At 36.0% G+C, this 15,541-nt stretch overlaps 1 protein-coding gene across 3 annotated transcripts in view; it reads left to right on the top strand.

The window, feature by feature from the left end:
* Window positions 1-15,541, top strand: part of ZRANB3 (zinc finger RANBP2-type containing 3) — a 263,915-nt gene that overhangs the window by 117,651 nt on the left and 130,723 nt on the right. For all 3 annotated transcript variants that reach the window (XM_060105906.1, XM_060105905.1, XM_060105907.1), the window contains one exon: window positions 15,328-15,506. In XM_060105906.1, the coding sequence (XP_059961889.1) occupies window positions 15,328-15,506 (179 nt within the window). The remainder of the gene's footprint in view (window positions 1-15,327; window positions 15,507-15,541) is intronic.

The following is a 15,541-nucleotide window of genomic DNA, read 5'->3' as shown; positions in this document are numbered from 1 at the left end:
ACTGTTGTGGCCTCTCCCGTTGCGGAGCACAGGCTCCGGACGCGCAGGCCTCAGCGGCCATAGCTCACGGGTCTAGCCACTCCGCGGCATGTGGGATCTTCCCGAACCCGAGCATGAACCCGTGTCCCCTGTATCGGCAGGTGGACTCTCAACCACTGCACCACCAGGGAAGCCCAATTTAACCTTTTTTTTAGTTACTCAAAGTTATCGACTACTGAGACAAGTTAGGCCCTTTACTTAAATCTCTTAGACTGTTTTAAGTTATGTGTCTGCTTCTTTTTTGGCTGTGCCGTGCGCCATGCGGGATCTTAGTTCCCTAAGCTGGGATCGAACTTGCACCCTCTGCAGTGACAGCGCAGAGTCTTAACCTCTGGCCTGTGTCTGCTTCTTAGTCTTCATTTTTGCTACTCCAAGGCCTTTTGCTTCCCTGTCTTAAGTGAGTTTACACATAAAATGAAATGACTCTATATTTTTTTATTAATATTAGTACTGAGGCTTTAATGATAAATAACATTAGAAAAAATAAATGAAGTAATATTATCAGCTATTCCTTCACTTTTCAGTACACTTTTATTTAGAATCCCTATTTTAGGTTATTCAAAATATGTCAATTTTTCAATTGAGTTTCTTATCTTTTAAAATTTTACCATTAATTGCTAACATTCATTACTTTTTTATTCCAACATTTTTATAGTATTTTTAATTTTCTTTACCTTATTAGTTTATGACAGAGTGTTCAAATGAATCTAATGAACTGTTTTATCTACTTTTAACATCACTAGCATTTCCGTAAAGTCAAGTCAAGCCTGGGTTAGATCTTAACATATGCAACTTCTCCGTATAAATTAACTTTTATTATTTATTGTTTGTTGTTATACTTATTAATGCTTTGCAAGTAACATTTATTTTGATTCTAAAGCCAATTTGAATTTGTGTCATAAGACGACTTTCTTAGATAACATTTTCATTAAAATTTCTGAAGTTCATATATATACATTTTCTCTACTAACTGGTTCCATAAAACCAGAGTCAATTTTTTATTTTGACATGGATAATATTTAATAAATGAGGACTGTGACTAGCATATGATTCCATTATCATAATTTTGACATATCTCATTTCTTTTTATGGAGTAAAATTGAATTCCTTAAGTAATAATTGACGGGCTGTGCACTTTTGAGCATATTCTGTACATAGATTCATTTAAGAAATTTGGAGCCATTATTAGTTCTAGTAGAAGACAAAGGAAGAAAAAGAACAGAGAAGTTATTCTACAATATATTAAGTTATATTGGGAAAACAAGGCACATCTCTATCCAATAAAAATGTCAGAAACCAAATATATTTCACTTTGCTATATAATACTTCCCTGGGGTTCATGTGACATTGCATTGTAAGAGAAATTATCTTTAACTCTGTCTAATACAGAAACAATCTATACAAATTCCACTCTAGAGGGAAAAACTTTATAGTTTGGACCCAGGAAATTTTATCTTGATGTGGGTTGGTTGATTTTTAGCCCCCAAAATCATCTCTTTAAATATTCTCTAAACATACAAAAATTAATTTTTAGGTATTTAATGTTTACAAACATTCCTGGTTTTCTTTCTTATTTCTTAATAGTCCTAGTGTTTCTTTATTGCCTAAGCCAATTTAAACAGCAATTTTTATTTTTGGTAGCATTCCATGTCTTTTTCTTAGAATGACAAATTGATTTTGCAGCCTTATTTGATTCACATTCTTGTTTCCTTTTCAGCAAATAATGCCTAATCTCAGGCTTTGATGATCATCCTTTACTTTTTAACCTTTGACAGCTATCTACCCAACTCAGTAGGGCTCTCTATTTTTAGTCAATAGTGGCATTTTGGCAAGTGGTAGATGTGGTTAGCATTTTGTTTTCTTCTTGCTTGTTTTCTTTTCATTTTATGTAACCATTTATTATTCTTACTTTTCTTTAAAAAAAAACTTATCTTATGAAGGCTTCCTTTTTACTTCCTTTGTATTATAATATATGACCCATTTTAAATGGGTCTCAGTTCTGAATTTGAATAGTGAATCTCTGACATTGCTTAATTTACATTTTCAAAAATTACTGGATTGAAATTTCAATTTCTTTCTAATGGTTCTAAAGTGATTGCTATGTGTCAACACAAGAATTTACAGATTAATACAAGTACTAGTTCAACTGAAAACGTTCTAATAACCTCGTAAAATTTTTTCTCTGAATCTTTTGATTGATTTGCATTTGATTTCTTATTTTGAAAGCAAAAGTAATTTTCTTCTTGTCAGAAATAAGTGGTGGCCTTATTTATTTACTTCACTTCCACCACGATTATATAACTGAAGAAAATATTATTTTAATATACTGTCTGAATTTCAACATGAGGTTCTTTATTCTGATGTTGTCTTCAAATTAATTATAGTGTTACCACATAAAAAAGGATATAAAACACCATACTGTAATTATTTACACTATCCAAGTAAAGAATTCGTTTTCTCTTTTATAAAATCTCTAGCCGAGTTGATCTCTGATCATTATTGGCAATAATCAGTTTGCCAAGTGCAAATGTTCACTGTCTTTCTTTTGTTTCTTAGTCCTTGTTTTCATATACTTTTGAAAGACTCCTTTGTTTACATTTGTGATCAGCTTATTCATAGCATTATTATACAACATGGATAATTTTGTATTTTTCATACGTTTTTCTTTCCTTAAATGCACTCTTTGATTTCTCTGTTCATTACAACTAGAAATTTTAGTGATGTAAGTTATTTATTCCTCCAGTTGTTAAACAGTTTTTTTGTTTATAATGGCTTAAATATAGTGCTTTGCTTACCTGAAATAACAGATAATCAAATTAATACACAAATTAGATTCCTTTCCAGAGCCTTTATTAAACTTCTGAAATTCTTTTTCTATTAAATTGTTAGTTTATCTAAATAGATTATGAAGTTAGAAGCCAAATTCTGTTTTTGTTAAAGTTATTCTAAAAGCAATTATACTCCAATAAAGATATATATTTTTTAAGTTATTCTATATACTATATAGCGAAATAGAAAGCACTGTGTTTATACTGCCTTAGAATTGGAGTTGAAAATCAGTTAAGGAACAAGGTTCTCCAGCAATTAATAAGTTCAAGAATAAAATCCTGAAAGTGTTAAGTTCGGTTTTTCTCTCTTTTTTTTCTCCTGGGGAGAAAATGGCCAAAAATTAGGCAAAAGCACTCTAAGATATTTTTCTCCAAGGTTTAATCTTTAGAGAAGTTATTTTCAAAATGCAGCCTGAGAGCCATCCCCATGAGAATTGCTTTAGGGGTCCTTATTTTAAAAGTCCAGTTCTTTCAAGTCAGGATTTGGGGATTTGGTGCCTTAGAGTCTGAATTTTTAACTAATATCCAAATGATTCATAAGTATAATAGATTTTAAGAACCTAGAACATTACCAAAAGATTGGATCATGTTTTCTTTTTTTCCTTTTTTGCTTGTTTTCTTTTCATTTTATGTAACCATTTAATATTTCCCTTTTATAATATTTCCTATTATATTCCTATAATACATATGGAGAAAATGTAAAGAATCTTATTAGAGTTCGCTCACGTGATTTTTTTTTTTTTTTTTTTTTTCGGTACGCGGGCCTCTCACTGTTGTGGCCTCTCCTGTTGCAGAGCACAGGCTCCGGATGCCCAGGCTCAGCAACCATGGCTCACGGGTCCAGCCGCTCCGTGGCACGTGGGTTCTTCCCAGACCGGGGCACAAACCTGTGTCCCCTGCTTCGGCAGGTGGACTCTCACCCACTGTGCCACCAGGGAAGCCCTCTCATGTGATTTTAATATTACAAAACAGATTTTTTAAGATATGAAAAATATGTGGAACATCTACTTCTGAACTATCGAGTATTATCAATCTGTATTATTCTATCACGAACTTTTTAAAAATTTATTTATTTATTTATTTATTTATTTTTGGCTGCATTGGGTCTTTGTCGCTGCGTGCAGGCTTTCTCTAATTGTGGCGAGGTGGGGCTAGTCTTTGTTGTGGTGTGCGGGCTTCTCATTGCAGTGGCTTCTCTTGTTGTGGAGCATGGCCTCTAGGTGCGTGGGTTTCAATAGTTGTGGCACACGGGCTCTAGAGCGCAGGCTCCGTAGTTGTGACTCACGGGCTTAGTTGCTCTGTGGCATGTGGGATCCTCCCAGACCAGGCTTGAACCCATATCCCCTGCATTGGCAGGTGGATTCTTAACCACTGTGTCAACAGGGAAGCCCCATGATCTTTTATTAATTCAAATTGTACCTTAAGAGTAGTAACGGTTGAATGATAATACACATACATCTGAACTTGTTACATCATAGTTACCTCATTTTTCCTACTTGTGACCATTTTAAGATTAACTATGAATATAGAGGAGGAAAAATAATTTTCCCTCTATGCTTCTCAATTCTTGGTTGGGAATCCCTGTAATAAAATAAAGATTAGCAAGAGAAAAAGGAACAGGAGTTTATTAACATGTATACAGGGGAGATACCTAGGAAACATGAGCAAGATTCCTTAAATGGCCCAAGCCACCACCTTAAATACCCTGTTCAGCTAAACACAAAGTAAATAAGGCAGGGGCCAGGGATGGAGGAGGGGTTTTATAGGAAGTTTCCAGGAAAAGCATGGTTAACAAGTGTAAGATTTTTGTGTGGATTTAAGTCAATGCCTTCTTCATTGGTAAGAGTTTCTTGTAATTTAAGAGTCATCCCTCTATTCCAGGTATGGAGAGGGAGATGCCCTTAAAATAGAGTTTTCTTTTATAAATTTTCCTTTCAAAAGGGTAACTTCTACTTCATCTTCAAAGCTTTTCCTGTGTGTGCTATTTCTCAAAAATATAGCACAGAGTAATCCTTATGCCAAAGAGGCCTATTTTGGGGTGGCATATTCTACTACCCTTCAATGAACATCACAGAAGATTTTGACAGATTGCTGCCCACATTACAGGTATAACTCAAAATTCTTCTAAAATATTATAGTCTGTGTTCATTGTTTTTCTTTCTGTGTTTTGTAGTTCAAAACATTGCGATTGTTCTTTCTTTTATTGAGTGAAATTGTTTTTCCCCAGGAAACATAAATTATTCCTTATACATTTTCCCACTTATTCCCTTGAAATGTGTAATATAATACATAACCTCCACACTGTTACAGATTGAAAATCCAAACATATTAGGAAAAGTGACTTACTCTGAGTCTTGACCTTATCATCAGCAGAAATAGGATGAGACATCATGCAACCCTAGGCTTCTACATTTTTTGCTTCTTCATTTTTCCTTAAGTGTGGGTTTGACCAATATTTCTTTTGGAAAAGTTCTTCTTTCATTCTGCACTTAAATATGTGCGTTTAATTCATGTTACTCCCTCTCCTCATTCCTCTCCCTCCTCCACCACCCCCCACCCCACCTAAATGTCAGAGTACTTTAGTAGACTGACTTTGTTATAAGGTCACAGTTGATGACCAGATTTTGGCATAAACACTTAAATTTAATACTCAGAAATTTGCTACTTCTCGAATAGCCTCTTGCATATTTTTAAAAGAACTTTTCTCTCTGTCCTTTACTGTCCCCCTCCAAGTAATATTTTTTCAGATGGGATATGTACACTGCACAGAAGACTTAATACGAGCTCAAAGTCAGCATTTTCCTTCTGGTCCTACCCCTGCAGGCCCTCCCTCCAATGGTAACACTATCAGTAGTTCCTTCCATCCTCCCTCCTTCCCTTCTTCCCTTTCTTCCTGCCCCCCCTTCTCTCTTTCTTTCTCCCCTCTTCCTTTCTCTCTCTCAATACTAACTGGATCGTATTTACCATACTATTTTTCTTTTCCGTATACTATTTTGCAGCCTGTGACTTACCAGTCTTTCCATATCAGCATATAGATCTATTTCATTTTTTTAAATGATTAGATAATATCTCATTGTATGGAGTTACCATAATTTCTCTAATTGGTCTCTTCTTTAATGATTCAGCATACTATGCAAGTATATCCATGGATAAAGTCAAAGTATTGGACTTGCTGGATGGTCAAATCACTATTTATATTACAATAGTGTAGAAGTGCAAATTTCTCCAAACTTTCTCCAACACTGTTATCAAATCTTTAGTTTTTATTCATCTTATTCTGTTGGTGAAAAAATGGGTTCTCAAAGTTTTGATTTCTTCATCCCTAAGTATGAGTGACCTTGGGCATCTTTTGATGGTTGTTGAACATACTTTGCATATGTGAGTGGGTTGTTCTTTTCTCCATTTTTCTATTGGATTGTTTGTCCTTTTTTTTTTCCTTTCTGGTAGAAACTTTTCATAAATTGAGGAACTTGGTCTTTTGTCATCTGTATTACAATTCTGGGGTTTTTTTGGTTTCCACGTAGTTCTCTTTGTATTTTCCTTTATGCTTTTTGGATTTGATATAATGAATTTAAATGTCTACTCTGTTTTTATTTTTATTTCTACACATCTTTTTTCTATCACTTTTATGTGTTACTTCTTAGTGTGTATATATATATATTTTTTTTTCTTTTTTGGGGTGGGGGTATTGGGGCATGCCATGCAGCATGTGGGATCCTAGTTCCTCGACCAGGCATCAAACCCACGCTCCCTGCATTGGAAGGATGTAGTCTTAACCACTGGACCACCAGGGAAGTCCCAGTATATTGATCTTTCTGGAAATTGTCTTCTAGTGAGGGGTGAGGCAAAGACCGACTTTTATTATTTTTCCAAGTGGTTAGTGTAGAGGAGTAAAAAGTTTTCCCTGACCCTCTTAGGGTCCCTGGCTGGGTGTGAAAATTAAACTAACAAAGACAGATAAACAGGAGTAAAGCATACAAATTATATTGAATTTTTTCATGTACATGAGAGCCATCACAGGAGAATGAAGACTCAAAGAAGTGACCAGAGCAGGAAGTTTTTATACCTTTTAGACAGTCAGACAATAAATTTGTGAAGAATTGACAAGGCAAAGGGGTTTGGGCTAGGAGTAGTAAATGGTGAAAATGTAACTAGGAAGATAAGGGTTAGTTTAACAAAGTTTGTTTGTAGATTCCTCTGGTGCCTTCCTGGACTGATAAGAGTCTGTCTCCAGGAAAAGGAGAATTTATTTCCTGCCTTTAGGTGGAAAGGAGGGAGTTTTTTCTGCATTTACTACTTCTTAATTGCCTTCAGCTCAAAATAATTTTTATGTCAGGCATATTTGGGGGCAACATATTCTGGTTTCCTTTGTGAATTAATTTTCCTAGCATCATTACTTGAATAAACCATTTTTTTCCCCAAAATGCCACCTTTATCACATGCTCAATCCCATATATGTCTTGCTTCTACATTCTCCTCTGTTTCATTGCTCTGTTTTGAATATTCCTTCAAAGGACCAGACTTTTTTCATAATAATTTGGAAGTAGCCACTTACTAAAATTCTTTAGGTGATACTTAGGTATTACTACTAATAGTAGTAATCATTCTTCTATTAATTCTTTTGGTTTCTATGTACTTGGTCACATTATTTGCAACTAATACACTTTTTGCCCATCTGTTCTAATGTTTATATTTGTCATTTCTTTCTCCTGTTTCTGATATTGGTGGGAACATTTTTTCTCCATTAAACATGGTACAGCCTTTTTGGTTGAGATACATACTTTTTTCTAATGTGAAGAGATTTTCCTTTTAGTAATAGTTAATAATAAATAGTTATCAAGAATTAAAGTCAAATTTTTTAGTTGCCTTTTCAGCATCTAAGGATTATCATATGACATTTTCCCTTTGATCTATTAACGTTGTGAATTATAGTAACAGACTTTCTTACACTGAAAAGTTTTTTTATTCCTGTACTTGAACTCCTCTTGGTCATGTTATTTATTCTATTAAGGGTCTACTGAATTCTATATTCTTAGTCTCCTTAAAGTGTTTTCTCAATAATCACATGTGAAATTGATCTTTGATTATCTTTTGTGCTGCCTTTCATGTTTTAGTACCCATGTTTTGCTGACTTCTTAAAATAATTTAAAGAGAATTTAGAAGTTTTTCTCCTTTTAGTACTGTCTGGAATAGTTTAGACGCATTTCTTCTTGGCCACTCCTTTAAAAATATAGGACAGCCCTCTTGTCCTTCCTCTCAGCACAACTGATAATAGGTCGTAGAGCAGTAACTTTTTTTTTTTCCAGTTTTTTATTTGAAAGTTATTTTGTCTTTACAGAAGAGTTGCGGGAAGATGAATAGTACAAAGAACATCCCTATACCCTTTACTCAGATTCATCTGTTGATAATACTTTACCCCATTTGTAAAGCTGTGACTTATAATGAAATTTCCTAGAGACTTGGTTAGAATAAAACTACAACATTAAGGGTGTAGCAGTTAACTGCTAATACTAGAAATAGTATTCTTCAAGCACATTTGCTCAGATCCAGCCTCTCTGTCCATTGCAGAGGCTTCTCACTGCTTCACTTACTTTCTTTTTTTTTTTTTTTTTTTTTGCAGTACGCGGGCCTCTCACTGCTGTGGCCTCTCCTGCTGCAGAGCACAGGCTCTGGACACGCAGGCTCAGCGGCCATGGCTCACCGGCCTACCCGCTCCGCAGCATGTGGGATCCTCCCGGACCGAGGCACGAACCTGTGTCCCCTGCATTGGCAGGCGGACTCTCAACCACTGTGCCACCAGGGAAGCCCAGTGCTTCATTTTTTGCTATCCCTCTCATGAGCATCATGAGCCATGCTTTGGAGTACAGGACTACTCGAGTTCACTCAAGTGGTTCAGCCTCAACTCAGTGACTTTGTCTTTAGAGAGAAGATTTTTGCCCTGTCCTGCTGTCCACTAAGGCCCACTTCCTTTCCAGCCTCACATGATCCTAGTATATTTCCTTCACGGGAAAGCTTGCTTCAATCCATGAGGAAGAGCCAGACCATCAGGGAAGTGTGACAGCACATTTCCCAAAGCGTAGCCTCTTCATTCTTGAGTAAAGAGAAGATCAGGCCTGTATGTCCATATTCCTGTGGTCTATTTCCTGCTCCTAGTCCCCTGTGAGACAAGAGCACATGACTGAACACACACACACACACACACACAAACTCCCTCTCTTTCTCTCTCTCCCCTTTAAGAATAAACAATAATTTGCAGATATACCATCTAAACCTCTATATAGGAAAGAAAAGTAAGAACATTTAAATACTTCTGCTAAAACATACACTTCCTTAACAATAATAAGTGATAGAACATAGGATTTCAGTCTAACATTTTTCTATGTGGGTTTCTTTACTTAATTTAGTTCCTCATTAAGATTTAAAATCTACAGACCTTAAAAGTCCTCCAAAGGGGTATCTTCTAGAACAAATAGGCCACCTATTCTAAAGACAATCCACAAGCTGCTTATAACTGTAAAACTGGTGAAATTTTCTAGTTTCAAAAAATTTTCAATCAGCAGGCATCTTTGTATACAATTGCTGTATAAAAGCCATCACAGTACAAAAAATTGAAACTGAAATTCAATGTGTCAGTTAGGATCATTGTTATTTAGTTGCTCTTAATTTTATGGAAAAAGACATTTAGAAAACCTAAAATTGTTCTCCTCAGTAAAATAGTGATTCATTATTTTGAAAATATTGAAAAAATGTTCTCTTGAAGTTAATGTATTCTTTTTAACTCTTCCTATATAGTTACCTAAACAGTTGTATTATTACTGAGTCAAAGCTTTTGTTCCAAATAGGTGATTTAGGCTTAACATTATGAGACACTGGACGGTTCCACTTTAACAAATTCTGTGGTAGTTAGAGCTCGAGCTTTGAACCACCTATACGTACATAATTAAAAAGTTTATTTCCAGAGTAAAAATAGTTTCAGCCAATTATTTTCCTATTGATAAATTATATCTAGAACTCAGCTATTCTATGCTATGTATAATTTCTTTCCTTAATGGGATCGTGAGATTACACTAATATACTTTTATTTTTTAATTTGGAATCATGTTTTGTTAGAGTTTATCCTATCAAATTTTATCTTCTACTGATGGTGCCCAAAAAAGGAACAATCAACAGCAAATATTTAAAAAATAAATACCTAAGAACATTAGCAACTGATTATCTTTCTAATTTCTAGAAATCACCATTAGTCATTTAAGTACATGATCTTTTAACAAAGAGATGATGAATAGAAGATTTGGGGTTGTTACCATGAAAAATAACTAGATAAAAAGTGATTGGAATTTCTTTTTTTTTTTTTTTTTTTTGCTGTACGCGGGCCTCTCACTGCTGTGGCCTCTCCCGTTGCGGAGCACAGGCTCCGGACACACAGGCCCCGCGGCCATGGCTCGCGGGCCCAGCCGCTCCGCGGCACGCGGGATCCTCCGGGATCGGGGCACGAACCCGCGTCCCCTGCATCGGCAGGCGGACTCCCAACCACTGCGCCACCAGGGAGGCCCATGGAATTTCATTTTTTAGGTGAATTTTCCAACCAGGATAGGGTATTATCTTCAGATAAATCAGATACCTGAATCAGGTATGCAGATTCAGGAATTCATTCTTTTCAGTGATTCCAAGTTAATCAGATTCTGAGATTTTTCATTCAAGCTAACAAAACTCAAGGAAAACTTTTCATTTAGCTCACAATGCCTGCTTATTGATGTATATTGAGGAATGGCTTTCCTTGGCTGTTGTCACCCTAAAGAGGCAGAATGGACACTTTCACCCAAAATTTGGTTCAGATGTCCAGAATGATGCCACACAGATGTCAGTAGGATGTGAAAAAGTTTATTTACTCACATACTGCTTTCCAGGGAGAGCAGGGTAGGCTCCTAAGCAGGTATGAAAATAGCTGGAGAAAACAAGGAAGGGAGACTGGCTTGGTTTTTTTTTTTTTTACTGGGTTTAGTGCTGCTATGAACATCGCTGTGCATGTATATTTTTGAATTAGAGTTTTCTCCAGTTATATGCCATGGAGTGAGATTGCTGGGTCACATGGTAACTCTATTTTTAGTTTTTAAAGGAACCTCCATACTGTTTTCCATAGTGGCTGCACTAATTTATATTCCCACCAGCAGTGTAGGAGGGTTCCTTTTTCTCCACACCCTCTCCAGCATTTACTATTTGTAGACTTTTTGGTGATGGCCTTTCTGACTAGTGTGAGGTGATACTTCATTGTAATTTTGATTTGCATTTTTCCAATAATTAGTGATGTTGAGCATCTTTTCATGTGTCTGTTGGCCATCTCTTTGTCTTCTTTGGAGAAATGTCTAATTAGATCTTCCACCCATTTTTTGCTTTGGTTGTTTGTTTTTTTGATATTGAGCTCTATGAGCTGTTTGTATATTTTGGAAATTAATCCCTTGTCGGTCACATCATTTGCAAATATTTTCTCCCATTCTGTGGGTTGTCTTTTCATTTCGTTTATGGTTTCTTTTGCTGTGCAAAAACTTTTAAGTTTAATCAGGTCACATTTATTTATTTTTGCTTTTGTTTCCATTACTCTAGGAGACAGGTCCAAAAAAATACTGCTGCAGTTTATGTCAAAGAGTGTCCTGCCTGTGTTTTGCTCTGATAAGAGTTTTATAGTGTCTGGAAAGACCTACATCCTTGATCTCAGTAGCAGACAATATTAGGAAATTTTGGAAGCTAGTTTATCAGTGGGTGCCTGGCAGGCCAACACAGAACACTGTTAGTCACACTAAGTGAAGAGCACCAAAGTCCAGGTAGGCAGGTGATTGGCACTAAGTAACTTTAGCAACAAGCAAAAGGTAAGGACCTGGTGATAGAATCTGAGTCCCAGAGAAAGAATCCTATTTCCCAGGATAACAGGGAAGCAAAACAGACCCCTATTTCTAGAGAAATTGAAATTAAGAAAATGAGTGATGAAACCATGGAAGGAAGCAAAACCAGGGACTCACAACTAGGGCACAGGTTTGTGGTATGGTCCACACACACAAAATAAGGCCATGGCTCAGTTCCTGGAACTGTGCTCATGGTCAGAGTCATTGCAGGAAAGAAGCAACACTAATGATCTCAAGCCAGGTGATGATCTGTAATTCTTAAATTTCTACTGCCTTGGAACTAACTTGGTTCCGGAATTTTGTTTAAGTGGTTTCAGCTCTGAGGATTGACAGGTTTTGAGGACAAGGAAACATATCAGTCATTATACTCTATATTGGTGCATAATTACTCTTTGGTTCGGATTTACAAAACTAAGTTATGTGAAAGCTTGTTCTTTTCTCTTAGGGCTAAGATTTACCACTAGGTGAATCTTAAATTTGACTTTGTAGGCCTAAAGGTTGGGTTGTGTGCTACTTCTTAGAAAGAGATATAGAATATTAAGGTGTTAAATTATTTAATTTTATAATAAAATATGTAGTGTGCTTTGTGTATGTGTGTGTGCATCAGTTCCTAAGTTACCTTAACCTGTTAACAAGCCCTGCCGAACTTACCCTCAATTTTACTCTTAAAATACTAAGTAGAAAAAATGTTTTATCTTCACCTTCATCTTGTTTCAATGCTGAAAACTTTTAGACTTTGTTTTGACTCTGTACTTGAATGTTATAACTCAAAACTTTGAAATGGTAACTAAAAATATAATTGCTCTTGGACTAAAAACTTTTCAGTTACCTTCCTCCCTTTTGTTAAAAATCGTAAACACCTTTCCTATGCCTTGGTCTTGCCTGTCCCAGAGAATTTAAAGTCCTTGATTTTTATTTAGTCATCCATTCACTCATACCTTCAAATAATGTCTGAGCACTTACTATATGCCAGGTCAGAAACAAAATCACTTCCTGCATTCCATTTACCATGTTTCCATAATGGAAGCTTGCTAAAAGTCCACAACTTAATTTTTCTCTTTTCTTCTTTCATTTCACTCAGCATTTAAAACTTATTTTAAATTGTTTTATGTTTCTGTCTTTTTTCTCCTTGAAGAGTCGTGTAAGCAGGGTCTATGTCTTTTAGTCTTTCTCATGGTTCATAACAGTAACTCCTTTTTTTCAAAGTCAGGATTATTGAGGTATAATTCACCCTTTTAGGTAAATTCACTTTTTTAAAAAATTGAAGTATAGTTGATTTACAATGTTGTGTTAGTTTCATGCACACAGCAAAGTGATTCAGTTGTACATATACATATGTATATGTATATATACATTCTTTTTCAGATTCTTTTCCAGTATAGGTTATTATAAGATATTGAATATAGTTCCCTGTGCTATACAATAGGTCCTTGTTGTTTATCTGCTTTATATATAGTAGTGTGTATCTGCTAATCCCAAACTCCTAATTTATCCCTCCCTCCTATATTCACCTTTCCTAGTGTACAATTCCATGAGTTTTGCCCAATGCAGGCATGTAACTGCCACCACAAGATACAGAACAGTTCAGTCAGTCCCCAAATCTTCTTGCATGCTGCTGTCCTCCTCCCACCCCACAGCCCCTGGTGTGCTTTCTGTACCAGTTGTTTCGTCTTTTCCAGAATGACATAAAAATGGAATCATGTAGGGCTTCCCTGGTGGCGCAGTGGTTGAGAATCCGCCTGCCGATGCAGGGGACACGGGTTCGTGCCCCGGTCCGGGAGAATCCCACATGCCGCGGAGCGGCTGGGCTCGTGAGCCATGGCCGCTGAGCCTGTGCGTCCGGAGCCTGTGCTCCGCAATGGGAGAGGCCACAACAGTGAGAGGCCCACGTACAGCAAAAAAAAAAAAAAAATGGAATCATATAGTACCTAGTTTTGGGATCTGACTTCTTTCACTTAGCAAAATGCATTTGAGATTTTTTTATTATAGTTGCTTTACAATATTGTGTTAGTTTATACTGTACAGCCAAGTGAATCAGCTATATGTATACATATATCCCCTCTTTTTGGGATTTCCTTCTCATTTAGATCACCACAGAGCATTGAGTAGAGTTCCCTGTGTTATACAGTAGGTTCTCATTAGTTATCTATTGTATTTTATTTTTTAAAGGAACAAACACTATTTATTTAATAAATTTATTTTATTTTATTTATTTTTGGCTGTGTTGGGTCTTCATTGCTGCACGCAGGCTTTCTCTAGTTGCAGCAAGCGGGGGTTCCTCTTTGTTGTGGTACGTGGGCTTCTCATTGCAGTGGCTTCTCTTTGTTGCAGAGCACGGGCTCTAGGCATGCTGGCTTCAGTAGTTGTGGCACGTGGGCTCAGTAGTTGTGGCTCACGAACTCTAGAGTGCAGGCTCAGTAGTTGTGGCACACGGGCTTAGTTGCTCTGTGGCATGTGGGATCTATCCAGACCAAGGATCGAACCCACGTCCCCTGCATTGGCAGGCGGATTCTTAACCAATGTGCCACCAGGGAAGTTCTCTATTTTATACATAGTATCAGTAGTGCATATATGTCAATACCAATCTCCCAATTCATCCCACCCCCAACTTCCCCCTTGGTATCCATACGTTTGTTCTCTACGTCTGTGTCTCTGTTTCTGCTTTGTAAATAAGATTGTCTATACCAGTTTTGTTCCTTTTTTATTGCTAAATGGTATTGCATTGTATAGATTTACCACAGTTTTTATTCATGCACCAGTTGAAGCACGTCTGAGTTGTCTCCAGTTTCTGGCTTTTATGAACACAACCACTATAGACATTCATTTAGTAATCAGTTTTTAAATGGGGACAGCTTAGAGATCGGGCAGTGTGATATAACTGTGAAAACAATCGAGACAGCAGTGATGTGGGCTTTCATACTACTTTTTCATCTAGTTAACTGTGAACTTCAACAAGTAATTTAACCTCTCTGTACTTACTTCTGTTGTAAAATGTGCATGATTTAGGACTTATTCTAGCTTTAAAATTACATGATATTGTGCTGTATAGGTAAAGTATTTACTCTTGTGTTCTCCAAGCGGAGAATTATACATGGTCACATACATCTTTGTAAAATTGAGTTGTATGAAATCAGTATAACTAATTTTTTTGATATTTGAAATTGAAGTATAGTTGACTTACAATGTTGTGTTAATTTCTGCTGTATAGCAAAGTGATTCAGTTACATATATACATATTCTTTTATATTTTCTTCCATTACAGTTTATCATAGGATATTGAATATAGTTCGCTGTGCTATACAGTAGAACCTTGTTGTTTGAAACCAGTGTAACTAATATTTTAAATTAGTGGTCCTTTTGTCTCTAAGTTCAATCACAAATGACTTGAAAATGATATAATTTTCTTAATAAATTTTAAATATCATGATAATCTTGAGCTGTTTATTAACTATGTAATCCAGATGATTTTACGTTGGAAAATTATTTTGACAATACTTTTAAATAAAATATTTGATAAACATTTTCTTTCAAACTATTTTAACATTTATTTATTTTTAATTTAGATGGGTCTAGGAAAGACAATTCAGGCAATTGGCATCGCTTACTTCTATAAGGAGGAATGGCCACTTTTAATAGTGGTCCCTTCATCTCTGAGGTACCCTTGGACAGAAGAAATAGAGAAATGGATCCCAGAGCTGGGTCCAGAAGAAATCAATGTTATCCAGAATAAAACTGATGTTGGGTAAGAACAACTTTTTAATCTTTAAGAAAAGAAAA

The sequence above is a fragment of the Mesoplodon densirostris genome, chromosome 8 (assembly GCF_025265405.1).
Source record: "Mesoplodon densirostris isolate mMesDen1 chromosome 8, mMesDen1 primary haplotype, whole genome shotgun sequence".
In the NCBI taxonomy this organism is placed as follows: domain Eukaryota; kingdom Metazoa; phylum Chordata; class Mammalia; order Artiodactyla; family Ziphiidae; genus Mesoplodon; species Mesoplodon densirostris.
This window is presented reverse-complemented; position numbering and strand designations above follow the sequence as displayed.